Here is a 13,690-nt window from a genome sequence, read left to right on the forward strand (position 1 = left end):
TGGGAAGATCATGTCCTTTTATTAACACTGCCATGTCCTTATGTTTCAAGTCATGCTGCTTGTGTTTCTCCTGAAACACAAATCCATCTGTCCCAGTACATGGATTCAGATGTGTCCCATATCAAATACAGTATTTATGTGCTTGGTTTGTGAGCACATATTTGAGCTGTTGCAAGGCAAGTTAGTCTGCAGGTGCAAGATGTGTTCATTAGGAGAATGCAGCCATGCTGACTCTGAGGCAATTTCATGGTTGCAATTGCTTTACATGAACCAGCATGAAGGAGCACTTAACTGCTTTTTGATGGAAGAAGCAGGTTCACACCTACATGTGCTTCTTGGCAGTGTCTGATCCTATGTGTGCTTTCAGTGCCAGGTAAAGATGAGTTAGTTTATCCTTCACTTAAAGTGTAGCCATGTGCTTTGAGCTGCAGCATAGCAGCAGTCCTGGAGTGGAAATCCCAAAACAGCTGATATGCTTTACTTTTGCATCCTAGCTACCTCCACAGCAACTTGTGCTTATCTTCACATACCTGAAAGAGTGACTTGTTCTCTCATGAAACTTTACTCTTTCAAAAGATGTTCTTAGGAAAGATGGGACCTCTTGATGAGACATTAGGACATTTCAAAGAAGTTAGATTCTAAAGGAAACTAGATGTGTTTTCACCTCACATATACAAAGTAGGTTATTTCATAGTTTGATATCTCCTCCAAAGACCTTTTCTGGACTGACTGCTGTTCTATTTTTGTAAAATTGAGTGATTTGGAAAGGCGAATAATCCTGAAGGAAACCAGGCTTCTCACAAATGACACACTAGCGGCAGCAGACTATTTTGAAAGTGTTCTTTTCAGAGAAGTAAAATTGGAAAAACTAAAGAAGCCTTTTACAACAATTTATGACTGTGTCAGATTACCCTTGTTCACCACTGAGAGAACACCATGTATTACAGTGTCCAGAAAAATCTTGTTTGCATCAGAGCACTGCTGTACAGAAAGAACAAAAGTCTATCTTTGGGCCAAACAATTCACAGTCCCATGATAAAACAAAGGAAGAAGGGGTACAATGAGATGAATATTGTCATGGTAGCTGAGCTTTTGTTGGCATCACCCGCAAAGGAGAACTTTAGAGAGGAACATGAAGAATAAAGAAGTGCATTCTGGATGTTTACACGGAAGTCCAGCATGTGACATGGCACAAATGTGGCCCAGTGCATGACTGAGAATGGGAAGCAACTTTACAAACTGCTGGGAAAAAACCTCTTGGTATTTAGTCATACAGTTGTAGAGATGATTGCAAAAAAGAAGCAGTTCTTCTAGTGAGGGAAAAAATGTTATGTAGGAAGAGACTCTATACATTTACATGGCTTATTTAGATGGCTTTGATGTAGTTATTTTGTTGAAGAATGTTGTTTATTGCTCATATTACCATGGTGTGAGCCCACCGCTGTAGGAGCTCTGAGTATGGACAATGCCTCTGCTGTGCTAAATGCTCAGTAAACACAGACAGAAAGATTTTAAGAGGTAACTGAACAAAAATAAATTAAAGAGCATGGATGGCAGTGAGCAAGGAGGGAATGAGAGCATGATGGGCAGTAGAATTGGATCAGCTTTCAATGTGTTAGCAGAAGAGTTTAAACAAGGGTACTGAAATGTAATTTTGAGGGACTTCTGAATATAAAATGCAGCCTGCAAGAAAGGGTAAAGGTGTGTGTTTGAAAATGGAGCCTGAGAATTTGAAGTTTTAGGGGTGGAGAGATGGTAAGAAATTATGGATGAGCTATGAGGGCTGATCACACTTAGGTGTAATAAAGGCAAGAGAGTCAAGGGAGGGAAGGAGAAAGGACAGAGGACTGACTGTCTCTGTCATTCAAGTGACTGGCTGGGAGGGTGATATTTGCAGTGTCTCTGTTGGGCAGAATGGGAAACCTCTCAGAAACAGATAGTGTGAAGCAAATTCCTTGACCAATCCAGCAGTTTCCTTCAAGCCAAAAGCCAACAGCTAACTCCTTTAACTGTAAAGTGAAAAAAAATCCAACAACCACATTGATTTTACTTTACTCTGAAATGAAATAAAATACAGGAACACATATAATGGAAAAACTTGTAAGTACTCTGGTTTTCAGCTCTAAAAGACATCACTGGGTGCCTTAGCATTAGAAAATAGGACATTTCTTTCTTCACTATATTAAAGTAGGAGGAAAAGGGGAGCTAATATCTTATTTAGGTGTTTATTCATATCTTGTTGAAAGAATTTTGAATCAGAAAAAAACATAAACCTTGTTGTGTTGCAAAATAATTCAGAAAAGGGAGTATTTTTGTTGCTTTCTGTGAAGTTGAACGCCCTTATTTTATTGCCACTTTAGTGACTGGCCTTTCCTGACAACTGGAGTGGGTATATGAGAATCAGTCTGACCTCTATGAGGCTGAGAACCCTAATTTCCTGGCTGCCTTTTCAGCTTCCTGAGAATAATTTTTTTTCTTTTCCACAAAGAAGAAATTTCACATTATGTGACAGGGTTGTTAATTGCACGTTTCAGAGCCATCTGATGAGCTGTGGATTGGGTTGAATGACCTCAAGGTTCAGATGTATTTCGAATGGAGTGATGGAACACCTGTCACCTACACTAGGTGGCTTCGTGGAGAACCCACCCACGCAAACAACAGGCAAGAGGACTGTGTCGTTATGAAGGGAAAGGTAAAGTCATGTAGCTATTGACTAAATTGTCTTAACACTTCCTTTATATTTTGAGCTTTTCCTATGCAAGGGTAAATAAAAAATAATTTTTAAAATGGGGATATTACTGCTTGAAGGAGCCTATTTTGGAGTCAGAAATTAATTTTTTGAGGAAGGATCTCTGTTTGAGTTTTCCAAAGAATTTCACTGTCTTCCCTGAGAAACAGAAAAGTAGTGGCAACTGCCCCTCAAGATCCATAGTTCTGGATTTCAGTCTGTGAATGCGGACTTTTAAAAGAATCTTTAAATTACACCGGGAAGCAGATGAACATGTAAATGTGTTTCTTCAGGAAGCTAAAAAGATATTTTGGATGTGTTTGGCTTTTTAATGTTTTGACTGAATATGGGATTCACCTTAAAAAATTGCACTAGAAAATTTTTATTGTTGCTAGAGAGAAGTAATCTCTTCAGAAGAAAATAAAAATCTTAATTTCATTTTTCTAGGCAAAGTTATAAATCTTGGACCTAGGTAGTTTAATTGCTATGCGTGTATCTGCACTGCACACGAGGATCTGTGAGAAAAGTAGTAAAGTATTTAGCAGTGGCATTAATTAAAACCATTCCTGAAGTGACTGTATACTTACAATTTAAAGCCTGCTTTGAAAGGGCTGTCTTCTGGAATCAGCAACAATCTAGTGACAATCAGGAGTATTACAGAGCTAATATTATTATAGAGATAATACTAGGCATAAAAGTCAGTCTGTGTTGATGTTGTATTCTTCCTTTTTATGAGAGTTAAAAATATTAAGCTAGCCACCTCCTTTAGAGCTTGCCTATTTTATCAGGAGGTAAAAAGCACGTACACATATCAAAGATATTTTCTTATTTTACAAAATTAACAGTGCATAACTATAAGTTGACCTTCTTGGTTTGATGACATTTACCTACTTAAGTGTATTTATGTTTCCATTGCTGATATTTTTGGGTTGATCAATCCTTGGTGGAAGCCATCTGAATCTATCACTTATTGTTATGGAACAAAGCCTGGCCCTGTCTGTAACACCACCCTTTTCAAGGAAGTGTTTGGGTTTAGTTTACGAGAAAGAAAGAGACCAGACATCTTAGTCACAGAAGGCAGCTCATAAGACATGGTAAGAAGTAGCTAGAAATTACTGCATGAATTTTCCCCTGAAAACATAATTATGGAAAGGCAGCAAGTGATCATCCTGCAACTACGGACCTATCACAGCATAGGTTGCAGCGTATGTCAGAGTTGAGATGGCCATGATACACAGAATATCATCATACAGTATCAGAAGGCTTCAACCTACAGAGTAACATCACATCTCATCAGAAGGCTCCAGGCATCTACCCATACAGAATAACACCATACTACATTAGAAGGCTTCAAACACCAGCCCTTCTTGTTCTTTAGCCCAGCCTTTTATACCCCTCATGTTCAGGCACTGCACCCATGTGCCCTCTGTCCCCTTTGGTGGTTGTCAGTGCCCCTGGGCGCTCCATGTCCCATTGCTGTCAGTGCTGCTCACCTGCTGCTCACAGCTGTGCCCACTGGGGATGAGGCTCCATTGCAGCCCCACTCCCAACTACCACAAACTGTGTGCCTACAGAAACACACAACTTTGGGGTAGGTTTTCCTGTGTTGAGGAAGCCTGAAGGTTTTGCAAAGCTGATTTCTCTCAGTCTCATGAGGTCAGGGATTTGGGTGATTATTTGAAGGGTCTACCAACCTTATGAGAAAGACATAGTTGGGAATGATGTGACAGACACCAATGCTTTCTTGCAGTAAGCACAGGACAGACACAAGCACCAGGTGACATCCAAGGCTTTGTTGTTGTAGGCAGAAGTGTTGAGAGAGAGTTTTTGCTGGAAGCAGGGTTTTTTGAGTGTCTTGAGAACTTGGAATATTGTGGCACAAGTGTCTGTGTATTAACATGATGATTATTTTACATTTTTTGTGGGGAAGGGGGGTTTGAATGAATAAAACAAATGGAAAGAAAGAAATTGCCATCAACTGCTATGAAATTACAGTTGTAAAGGTGTAGTCTTCAAGGCACAGGTGAATGGTGCACAAGTTTCCCTTTGTTTCCTGAGGTCTTAGTTCATCTGTTCAGCCAAAATGTACATAAAATATTTTGGGAACATGGTGTCATGTTCCTTACTTTCAGTACAACTCCCACTGAATGTCATTGTTTCTTCTGAGACCCTGCAGTATGAGGAATAAGAATATTAATTCTAACTTTGACAAAGATATTTTCGCATCTTCAAAGTTTGGTGTAAGTATTAAATGAGGAATGCAGTCTTCTGGTGTTGTTTTTGCTGTTAGAGCTGAATTTCTCTGGGGATAGCTGATATCTCCCTTTTCTCCAACATGATTATTAAATCAACAGTCTTTGTAAAGGTGGTATATTTCAGTCACTCTCAAGGGATTGCTTTTCAGAAGGGCAGATAATCAAAGAAAGTGTAAGTCAATGGTAAATCATGTCCAGAAGAAGTGAGATAGGAATAAGATGTTGCAATTAAGTTTTAAACTTAGGTGAAGGATTTTCTCCATTAAAAGCTAGCAAAAAATTATTAAATACTTAGAAGCATAAACTGTCTTTTTTTTGGAGATTAAAGCCTGGTTGACTGAGGTTCTGTTTGTATGTTCAGGATGGATTTTGGGCAGACCATTCTTGTGAAAAGAAAATTGGCTACATCTGTAAAAGGAAACCTATGTCAGATGCTCCTACAGAAGAGGAAAATATTGACATGGGCTGCCAGAGAGTAAGTGAAGAAAAGCTGTCTGATCTGAATAGGCTGCTAAGAATGATAAAGAAGAGAAACTGTCACCTAGGTGGCAGAAAAAACTTGAAAAATAGGTTCTGTTTCATCATAATCAGAAGAGTTTGCCTTCTCATTTCTATGGCAGAATGACTAAATATGACTAAATCTAATCTATGGCTGTCATTTGGCTCTTAATACTCACTTCTTTTTGCAGAACTTAAACCAAATCTCAAACCTGTTATCCCTGCAGCAGACCATTTATCCTTGATTGGCATTCAAGCTTCCCTAAAGAGTTTGCCTCTACCATCAGCTGCACTTCAGCTCTGGCTACAGTTTTCTACAAAATTGTTCATAGCAGGAACGGCGTCCCTGTCTAAATACTGTTCTCGGGGCTTTGCTGTGGTCTCTGGCAGTGCTCTCTACTTTGAATAACTTATTACCACTAAATGAATGAATCTATTGTGCTTCTTCTGAATTGTCAGCAGATCTATTTTTTACTTGCTTGCTTTCTAATGACATAACACCCAGTAATTACAAAAAACTACTGAAATTTATTATGTCATGGGAAATCTTAATGAGTATTTGTTTTCCTTGAAGAAATTTTTTTCCAAGTCTGCTTTGCACAACTTCAGAAAAAGTCTTTGATTATTATTCCCAGTATTTGTAAAGAGTACCTCGAATCCTTACAAGTGTTGGAGGAAATAAAGGGTTCCTCATACTTATGGATGTTACTATTGTCTACAGAACAAAGTGAATGCTTGTAGAGAAACAAGTCTCCCAAAAGTGTGAAATTAAAAACCATCAGAATAAATTTTTTGTGAACCGTGGCTGATCATAGCAACTTTCTCTGAGAGCATGTTTCTGAGTAAATTTGAATGACAAAACTTTGGGAGTGAGTTTTAATGTTAACTAAGAATAAACAAACTTGTTTGAAGTGTCATTCCCTTTCTGAAAATTCAAGCTGAAGTTTGCTTTTCAAGCCTGTCCTCGTGATTTCATGATGCCTACGTGCTGGTTATAATCCTCTACTGAGCACAAAAGATGCACAGCAAAACCTCTCATCCCTTTGTGAGCAGGATACATTGATTGAAAATTAATTAGATATGAAAAATTGTTTTATAAAACAAAATTGTAAAAAACTTTGATCCTGCCTACTTCCACTCTGACTTTTTCAGTTACATTGTTCCTTTGACTTGTGGTTAGATAATGCTGGTATAAATCAGTTTTCTGTTTTGTTGGTTCCCTTTCCTTTTCTCTCTCCCTTTGTGATCACTTCGTATTTATTTTGACAGGGCTGGAAAAGACATGGTTTTTATTGTTACTTCATTGGAAATACATTTGTAACATTTCCTCAAGCAAATCAAACCTGTGGAAGGCATCAGGCTTTTTTAGCAACAGTTGAAGACAGGTATGTAAATGCCTAATTGTCTGAGGGGGTCACATAAGGATTCACTTCTAGCATCACCTGCATATCAGAATAAAGATTCTGATTGGGCAAAAATCTACTTCAGAGGACAGCTATCTGTCAATACAGAACTTCTCACAGTTTTTACATGTAAATTCAAATCCAGGAATCTTGTTTATACTGAAAGTAGGTCATGGCTGTGAAATCAGTGTTGATATAGATGGTTTTGTCAAATAGAAAGTAGAACTGTATCTTCTACTTCTTAATTGTGGTGGCTTACTTCAATAAGGAGTACAGAATCCAATTTTGAGTATTAAATGAAGAGATATGGCTCTGAATTCCTTACAAAAGGTAGTACAAATGAGCAAGAGGATATAATTTTCAACTATCTGGTCTTTTAATTGAGGTACTTTTAAAAAATTAAGTGAGAAATCAAATGATGTAAAACACTTGGTACCTGAAAATCAGTCACAATGCAGCCAGCATTCAGTGAGTGCAAAATTTCTGGAGAGGTGGTGCACATTACTCTATGTGAAATATAGGAAAAATAGAAAATTTAAGAAACAAAATATTTGTCTTGCAGACGACTTGATGCTTTACACAATCTCTTATTTGTTTCTGTATAATCAAAATTGGTATATTCTACTGTGAAAGTTCCAGCTGTCATGAATGGTAGCTCTAAAAACATAGCATTGTAGCTGCCACAGAAATGTTTTAACATTAATGTGGACTTCTGACTACATCTTGTTAGGAGGAGACTTCTTTTATTTGCTCTGATTGCTTAAGAGCTGTTTGTTTAAACACCATAGTGAACTATGACAGGCTTTACCTCTACATAGGTTTCTTTGCTAAATATAACTTGTCTTGCCCAATCATTGGATCTAATTTACAGTGTTCCTCAGTTTTATAATTTATTATCATACTACTTTAGCCTCTACTTTTTGTAACTTCAGTAATGCTGAGATTCCTTTTTCAGTTTTGGATTTGTCTGAAGCAAGAAGTAATAAAATACAAGAGTACTAGAAACTGACAAAATAAGTGATATAAAACATACAGTATGTCAGGTTTCCTCTTTGCCATGAATTTCCTGTCAGTCCAAGATTAGGCCATCTTATTCACTGGGCATCTGAGAAAAAGCAAAATACTCTGAGATCAAAGCTTAAAAATATATAATATTTTATAGTTTTGTTATATTCTTCACTCAAGAAAATCCATTCAAGCTATGCTTTCAAGAAGGTGCAGGTCTAATTCTGAGAAAATAAAAAGCCTTTTGCAACTTAAAAAAAAATAAATTTAACAGTATTAATTTATTGATTTATGACTGATTTCTTTTTAACAGATATGAACAAGCCTATCTGACCAGCCTGGTTGGGCTGAAAACAGAAAGATACTTTTGGATTGGACTTTCAGATATAGAAGAAAAGGGAACATTCAAGTGGTCTAATGGTGAATCTGTCTTATTTACACACTGGAATTCTGAAATGCCTGGTAGGTATGACTCTGTGCTCTTTAATTGGTCCAAGGCCCGAAATAAGTTGCTCACTGCTTGAAGATTTTTCCTTAGCTCTCTCTTGATGACACAATGGCCAATGGCTTTCAAATACATCAGGCTGCTCTCCCCAAGAACCCAGCATGGCTGGTAAGTTCCTGCCTAGTGCTGAAATGAGTTTTTAGTATGAGTTTGGGAAGAAACTTTTCATTGAGATCAAGTTCCTGATTTACATCTCTTCTGGGGAAGTCTGTGCCTGTACTGCTCTGGAGGAGCAATCTCTGCAGGCCCAGTGACCCTCCTTGCAAGCCCTGCCTGTTCAGCCATATCTCAGCACACTTGTTCACTGCACGCTCTGAGTGTGTGGGATACCAGCATGCTTGAAGCATCTCCGAGTCCTAGAGAAAATGAGATTGTAAGGCCAAAGAGGGCCAAAATATAACAATGGGAGGTCATTTAATCTGACATGATCACATCAGAAAGGGGGTGTTATTGGTGTTCAAAATTCTGGCATGTTGCATATGCCTTTCAGGAGGTCCTCTGATTCTGTTTAATTTCAGTACCTAACTGCTGATTTGAATGTGTCAGGTGAAGTGGTAAGGCTATGTAGGCGTATATATACCTAGTTAGTTCTTGAAAATTTTAAGTCAAATTAGAAAAAAATTGAGAAACTAGCTCTAACCACATTCAGTTTTTGGGGAGAATTTCTTGGATCTAAGGTTATGATCTAGCTAGAGTCAGCCACTGCTGGTGATTTGGAGTGAGGCATAATTCAGTATTTCAAAGTGGATGAACTACAGGATTTTTTGCCTTTTTTTTTCTTCATGAATTAGAATCATAGAATCACAGAATAGTATCACATAGTCCCCATCTGCTGCCATAGACACCTTTCAATAGACCAGGTTGCTCAAAATTAAGTCCAACCTGACCTTGATATCTTTCATGAATGGGGCATCTACAACTTCTCCAGGGAACCTGTTCCACTTACTCACTACATTCATAATTTAAAAAAATAAATCATTCCTTATGCCCAATTTGAATCTACCTTCTTTAATTTTAAAATTATTGTCTCTTGTTCTGTCACTATAAGCTCTGGTAAAAAGTCTTTCTTCACCTTATAAGCACTCTTTAGATATTGAGTAGTCAAGGTAATGTTTCCCTGGAGTCTTCTGTTCTCCAGGCTGAACAGCCCCACTCCCTAAGCCTCTCTTTGTAGGAGAGGCGTTCCAGCCTTCTGATCATTTTTGCGGTCTGCTCTAACATTAGAAACATTTTTGACTCTGTACAACGACTTTATTTCTGCCAGGATAGGATATGAAATTTTCTACCTTCTTATAACACCCTAAATAGCATTTTTGTGCATTCCTGTTTACAATCAGGAAGAAAGCCAGGCTGTGTTGCCATGAGGACTGGAATAGCAGGTGGATTATGGGATGTAATAAAATGTGAAGAAAAGGCAAAGTTCATATGCAAAGTGTGGGCAGAAGGAGTGACGCTTCCACCTGTTCCCACAACAACTCCTATTCCCCGGTGTCCAGAAGGCTGGGACTCAAGCAATCGTATTAGCTTCTGTTTCAAAGTAAGTATGTTGGTTATTTCTAATGATGTCATTAAGGTAGTTTCTGTTTGTTTCACCTACATGTGATTGATTAGCTCAGTTTGCCAGAGCATAGTGCTTAGAATGCCAAGGTTGCAAGTTTGATCCCATTATGAGCCATTCACTGAAGAGTTGGACTTAATGATCTCTGTGGGTCTCTTAAAACTCAGAATATTCTGTGATCCAAATAAAAATTGGCATATGTGTGTCCTATTGTTTCATAATCCTTTTTCCAGATTATATCTAGAAGTCTTCTTCCTTTCCACTGAAATGTTCATGGTTTTGTTTATTCTGTTAAAGACTAATCTATAGGTTTGACCTTCTGTTCTTAAATTCCAGTTTTGGTAAGTTTGTGATCTGGTTGTTGTCTTGCAGTAGACACTCCTATCAGCAATGCAGTGTGCTAAGTTGACTTAAAGAGCTCATTCCAAGCCTGTGTTTCACAGAGAACACTCCTAAGCCCTGTACTCAGAGTTTCTGTAATCCCCACAGAATATAATTGTAAATCAACTGCTTTTGGGTAGCTAGTATTTCTTGATCTTTTGCTCTGTGTGGTCTGTTTTTTCTGATGGCACAATGGTCTCTGTAGCCTTTTTCCAGAGCAGAGCACAAGAAGACGTGGCTGGAATCGCAGGCGTTTTGCCGCTCCATCGGGGGGGATCTGGCCTCCATTAACGGCAAGGAGGAGCAGTTCGTGATCTGGCGCTCCATCGCGTGAGTGTCCGCGGGGACAGCGCCTCACCCAGCCACCTCCGGGGCTTCCTGAGACAGCTCTCCTTAGCTGTTGTTGGGTTTGCTTCTGTGTGAGCCCGTCTACAGTCCCAGTCTGTGTCAAACACACAGCAAAAGCATAGAGAGGATGGAGTAGTTGTGTGACTAGCAGCAATGACCTCAAAAGGTAGTGCTGAAATGGCATAGGCCAGATATCTAGTTAAGGCAACATTTATCATCTGAAGTAAAGCTATTTACTGTGGAGTTGTTGATATTATAAAATTACTACAGATGCCAGTTGTTTTCACGTAAATGTGAAAATGAGTATCCAGTTTAATAAATCTGGATAATATGTTGATTTTTTGTCACTTTTATGAACTAATAAAAAAAGCAGAGGCAACTTCAGATTAATTTTTTTTTTAGATAAGGAAGATAAATAAGGTTAGTAAGTCCCTGAACTGCAAAAAACAGGTGTGAGATTTCTAAATAAGATGAAAAGCTAACACTTGCAATACAACCAGAACAAACCAGGCTCAAGGATCTTGTACATCCCTGGCTAACCAAGAAGCAAGACTGAAGCATCATGGCCCTGCAAAATGCTATGACCATACTAGAATCCCTGTTGTATATTTACAGTAAGGAAGAAGTCTTAGATGCATCTTTGCCACAAATTAACTGAATATATTCAGATTAATCAGTAAAGTGTGTCTGCTTGCAGGCAAGGATTAGTTGAAGGTGATATTTTTAAAATGTGATTCAACTGCAGAAAGTAACTCTCTGTTTGAAAGCTGTAAGTGCCTTTACAGAGAAACTGAGGAGTTGAGAAATGGAACAACAGTAACCAGTGAACCATTAGGCAAAGGTATTAAGCCTCTCTATGTACAGGATTTGTATCTGGTAATTTTCTTTATCTGTATTTCAATCTGAGTCAATGCATAATGATAACAGCTAGAAGCAGCTGCATTTTAATTTATTTCCACCTTGGTTTTTTATTCTTTTTAAGAGCATTATGTTATCCTTAGAGAACTCCTAACTGTAGTAAATGATAGATTGTTAAAAATATTGTAATGCCCTTATTAGTATTGGTGCTTTTTTTTTTTTTAGAAACAATGGCTATTACCACCAGAATTTCTGGATAGGTTTATATTACTTAAATCCTGATGATGGGTTTGCTTGGAGTGATGGATCTCCAGTGAGTAATTTAATTTTCCACAGCTGTTATTTTGCATTCCCTGTGCTTCTTATTTACGTGTAGTGTGTGTGTTTCTGAGTATTTTTATGCTTCATCATAACCCTCTGTATTGTGCACTCTTTAGGAAAGTTAATGAATAGCAATTTCATGGCTTGATATTTTTGGCTAAAACATTCTGATTTTTGATAAGAAGATACACATTGAATCAACAAGGGAACTAAATACATGCAGACTAAAAGGATATTCTTATGAATGCAAGGATTTTTTTGTGTAAAATATTCTTCTTTAATAGTTCTTTTCTTTGCTTATCATCTGCAATGGCTTACATTCCATGGAGATGAAGACATTTTTTAATGCCAGTTTGACTTACCGCACTTTAAACTAAGATATAAAACTGTAGAAATGAAAGTGATTTTGGAGATGTAGGTGTACGTGATACAAAGTTGGTCAAGATATATTGATAGGAATTTACAATACCGAAACCTGAAACTAGATCTTATGTAGGAAAATTAGAATAGCAGCAATACTTCTTCTGAAGCAAATGCCAACATTTTTGTTGCATCTGAATAATATCCTATTCTACTCATATTGTATATTTAACTAGTTTAATATCAAGATGTAGCATGCCCCAACATTGTTATTAAATGTATTTTAAAGAATTTAGGTCCCATAAAAAAATGTTTATATTCTTCCAAGTGTGTACAAAACCAACTGTTTCCTAAACAGCAATCCATTTGCAATCTGAAAAAAGTTTGAAGTGTCAGCATTTGCACAGGAGGATCCTCGTTTCCTCCTCAGTTTTTAACCTGACAATAGGAACAATTTGTAGGTCTATGCTTTGATGCTGTCTCCTCCCTCTCTCCCTTACTTTATTTCCACATAAGAGAATCTTCACAAAACTTCTTCTGTCATAGGTGAGGTATGAAAACTGGGGCTTTGGAGAACCAAATAATTATCAAGGAGTTGAACTTTGTACAGAGATCAGTGGTGAATCCAGCATGCTTTGGAATGACAGGCACTGTGATTATATGTACGGATGGATTTGCCAAATAAGAAAAGGTATTGCTCACTCCTGTGTATTAAGTGTATTAAGTGTATAAGTGTAATAAGAAGATATGCTTGGTTGACTTTTACCTTGTAAGAAACAAAAATTTTGAAAACATCCTTATAAGAATAGTTCCCTCCTTCACTTGCCTCAGGTGCTGTTTTGTTTGATAAGAATATGTAGTTTGAGGATGGAGCCTGGTTTCAAGATACTTTATTTCTATATTCACTTGTTGATTACTTGCTAAATTCTCATTAAATATGTGTTTGGATGCTTTTTATTTACTGAAGATATCACGACAATATTCATAGTTTTGGGAACACTTGAGTTTCACTAGCAGTGCATCTATCTAAATTTGAGCTTTTTAGAAGGTGCAGGACATTTAAGTGTTTTACTGCATTCTTACAATGGGACAGAGAGGAGCAAAATAAAGACATTGCATTAGATTATTGACAATAAATATCAGCTCTGCCTTTTATTGGTAAGAGAATTTCTTAAGGCATAGATTTTCTTGATAAATATCATTACTAGTGGGATTTTAGTACAAAATTAATTGGTAAGCCTAAACTGACAGAGTTTTTCTGTATAATAAATTCCTTTCCTGGGATACTAATGATGACATCCAAGACCCCATCTCCGTGATGCCATAGCAAAAAAAAAAAAAAAAAAAAAAAAAAAAAGGGAATCTTTTCCAGTGACATTTTATCTGGGGAAATTTGTAAGATCAAGGTAGAAGTTACTCTCAACCAGAGAAAGATGTAAAGAACCTCGCCCTGTAGTAGCTAGGGCAGCC

At 37.5% G+C, this 13,690-nt stretch overlaps 1 protein-coding gene across 2 annotated transcripts in view; it reads left to right on the forward strand.

Annotated features, from left to right (window-relative positions):
• MRC1 (mannose receptor C-type 1) overlaps positions 1–13,690 on the forward strand; it is a 47,619-nt gene that overhangs the window by 16,734 nt on the left and 17,195 nt on the right. For both annotated transcript variants that reach the window (XM_031066811.1, XM_031066810.1), the window contains exons 7-14: positions 2,535–2,692; positions 5,345–5,458; positions 6,751–6,866; positions 8,203–8,351; positions 9,732–9,931; positions 10,539–10,663; positions 11,765–11,852; positions 12,767–12,911. In XM_031066811.1, the coding sequence (XP_030922671.1) occupies positions 2,535–2,692; positions 5,345–5,458; positions 6,751–6,866; positions 8,203–8,351; positions 9,732–9,931; positions 10,539–10,663; positions 11,765–11,852; positions 12,767–12,911 (1,095 nt within the window). The remainder of the gene's footprint in view (positions 1–2,534; positions 2,693–5,344; positions 5,459–6,750; positions 6,867–8,202; positions 8,352–9,731; positions 9,932–10,538; positions 10,664–11,764; positions 11,853–12,766; positions 12,912–13,690) is intronic.

Source organism: Geospiza fortis, unplaced genomic scaffold (assembly GCF_000277835.1).
Source record: "Geospiza fortis unplaced genomic scaffold, GeoFor_1.0 scaffold138, whole genome shotgun sequence".
Lineage (NCBI taxonomy): Eukaryota > Metazoa > Chordata > Aves > Passeriformes > Thraupidae > Geospiza > Geospiza fortis.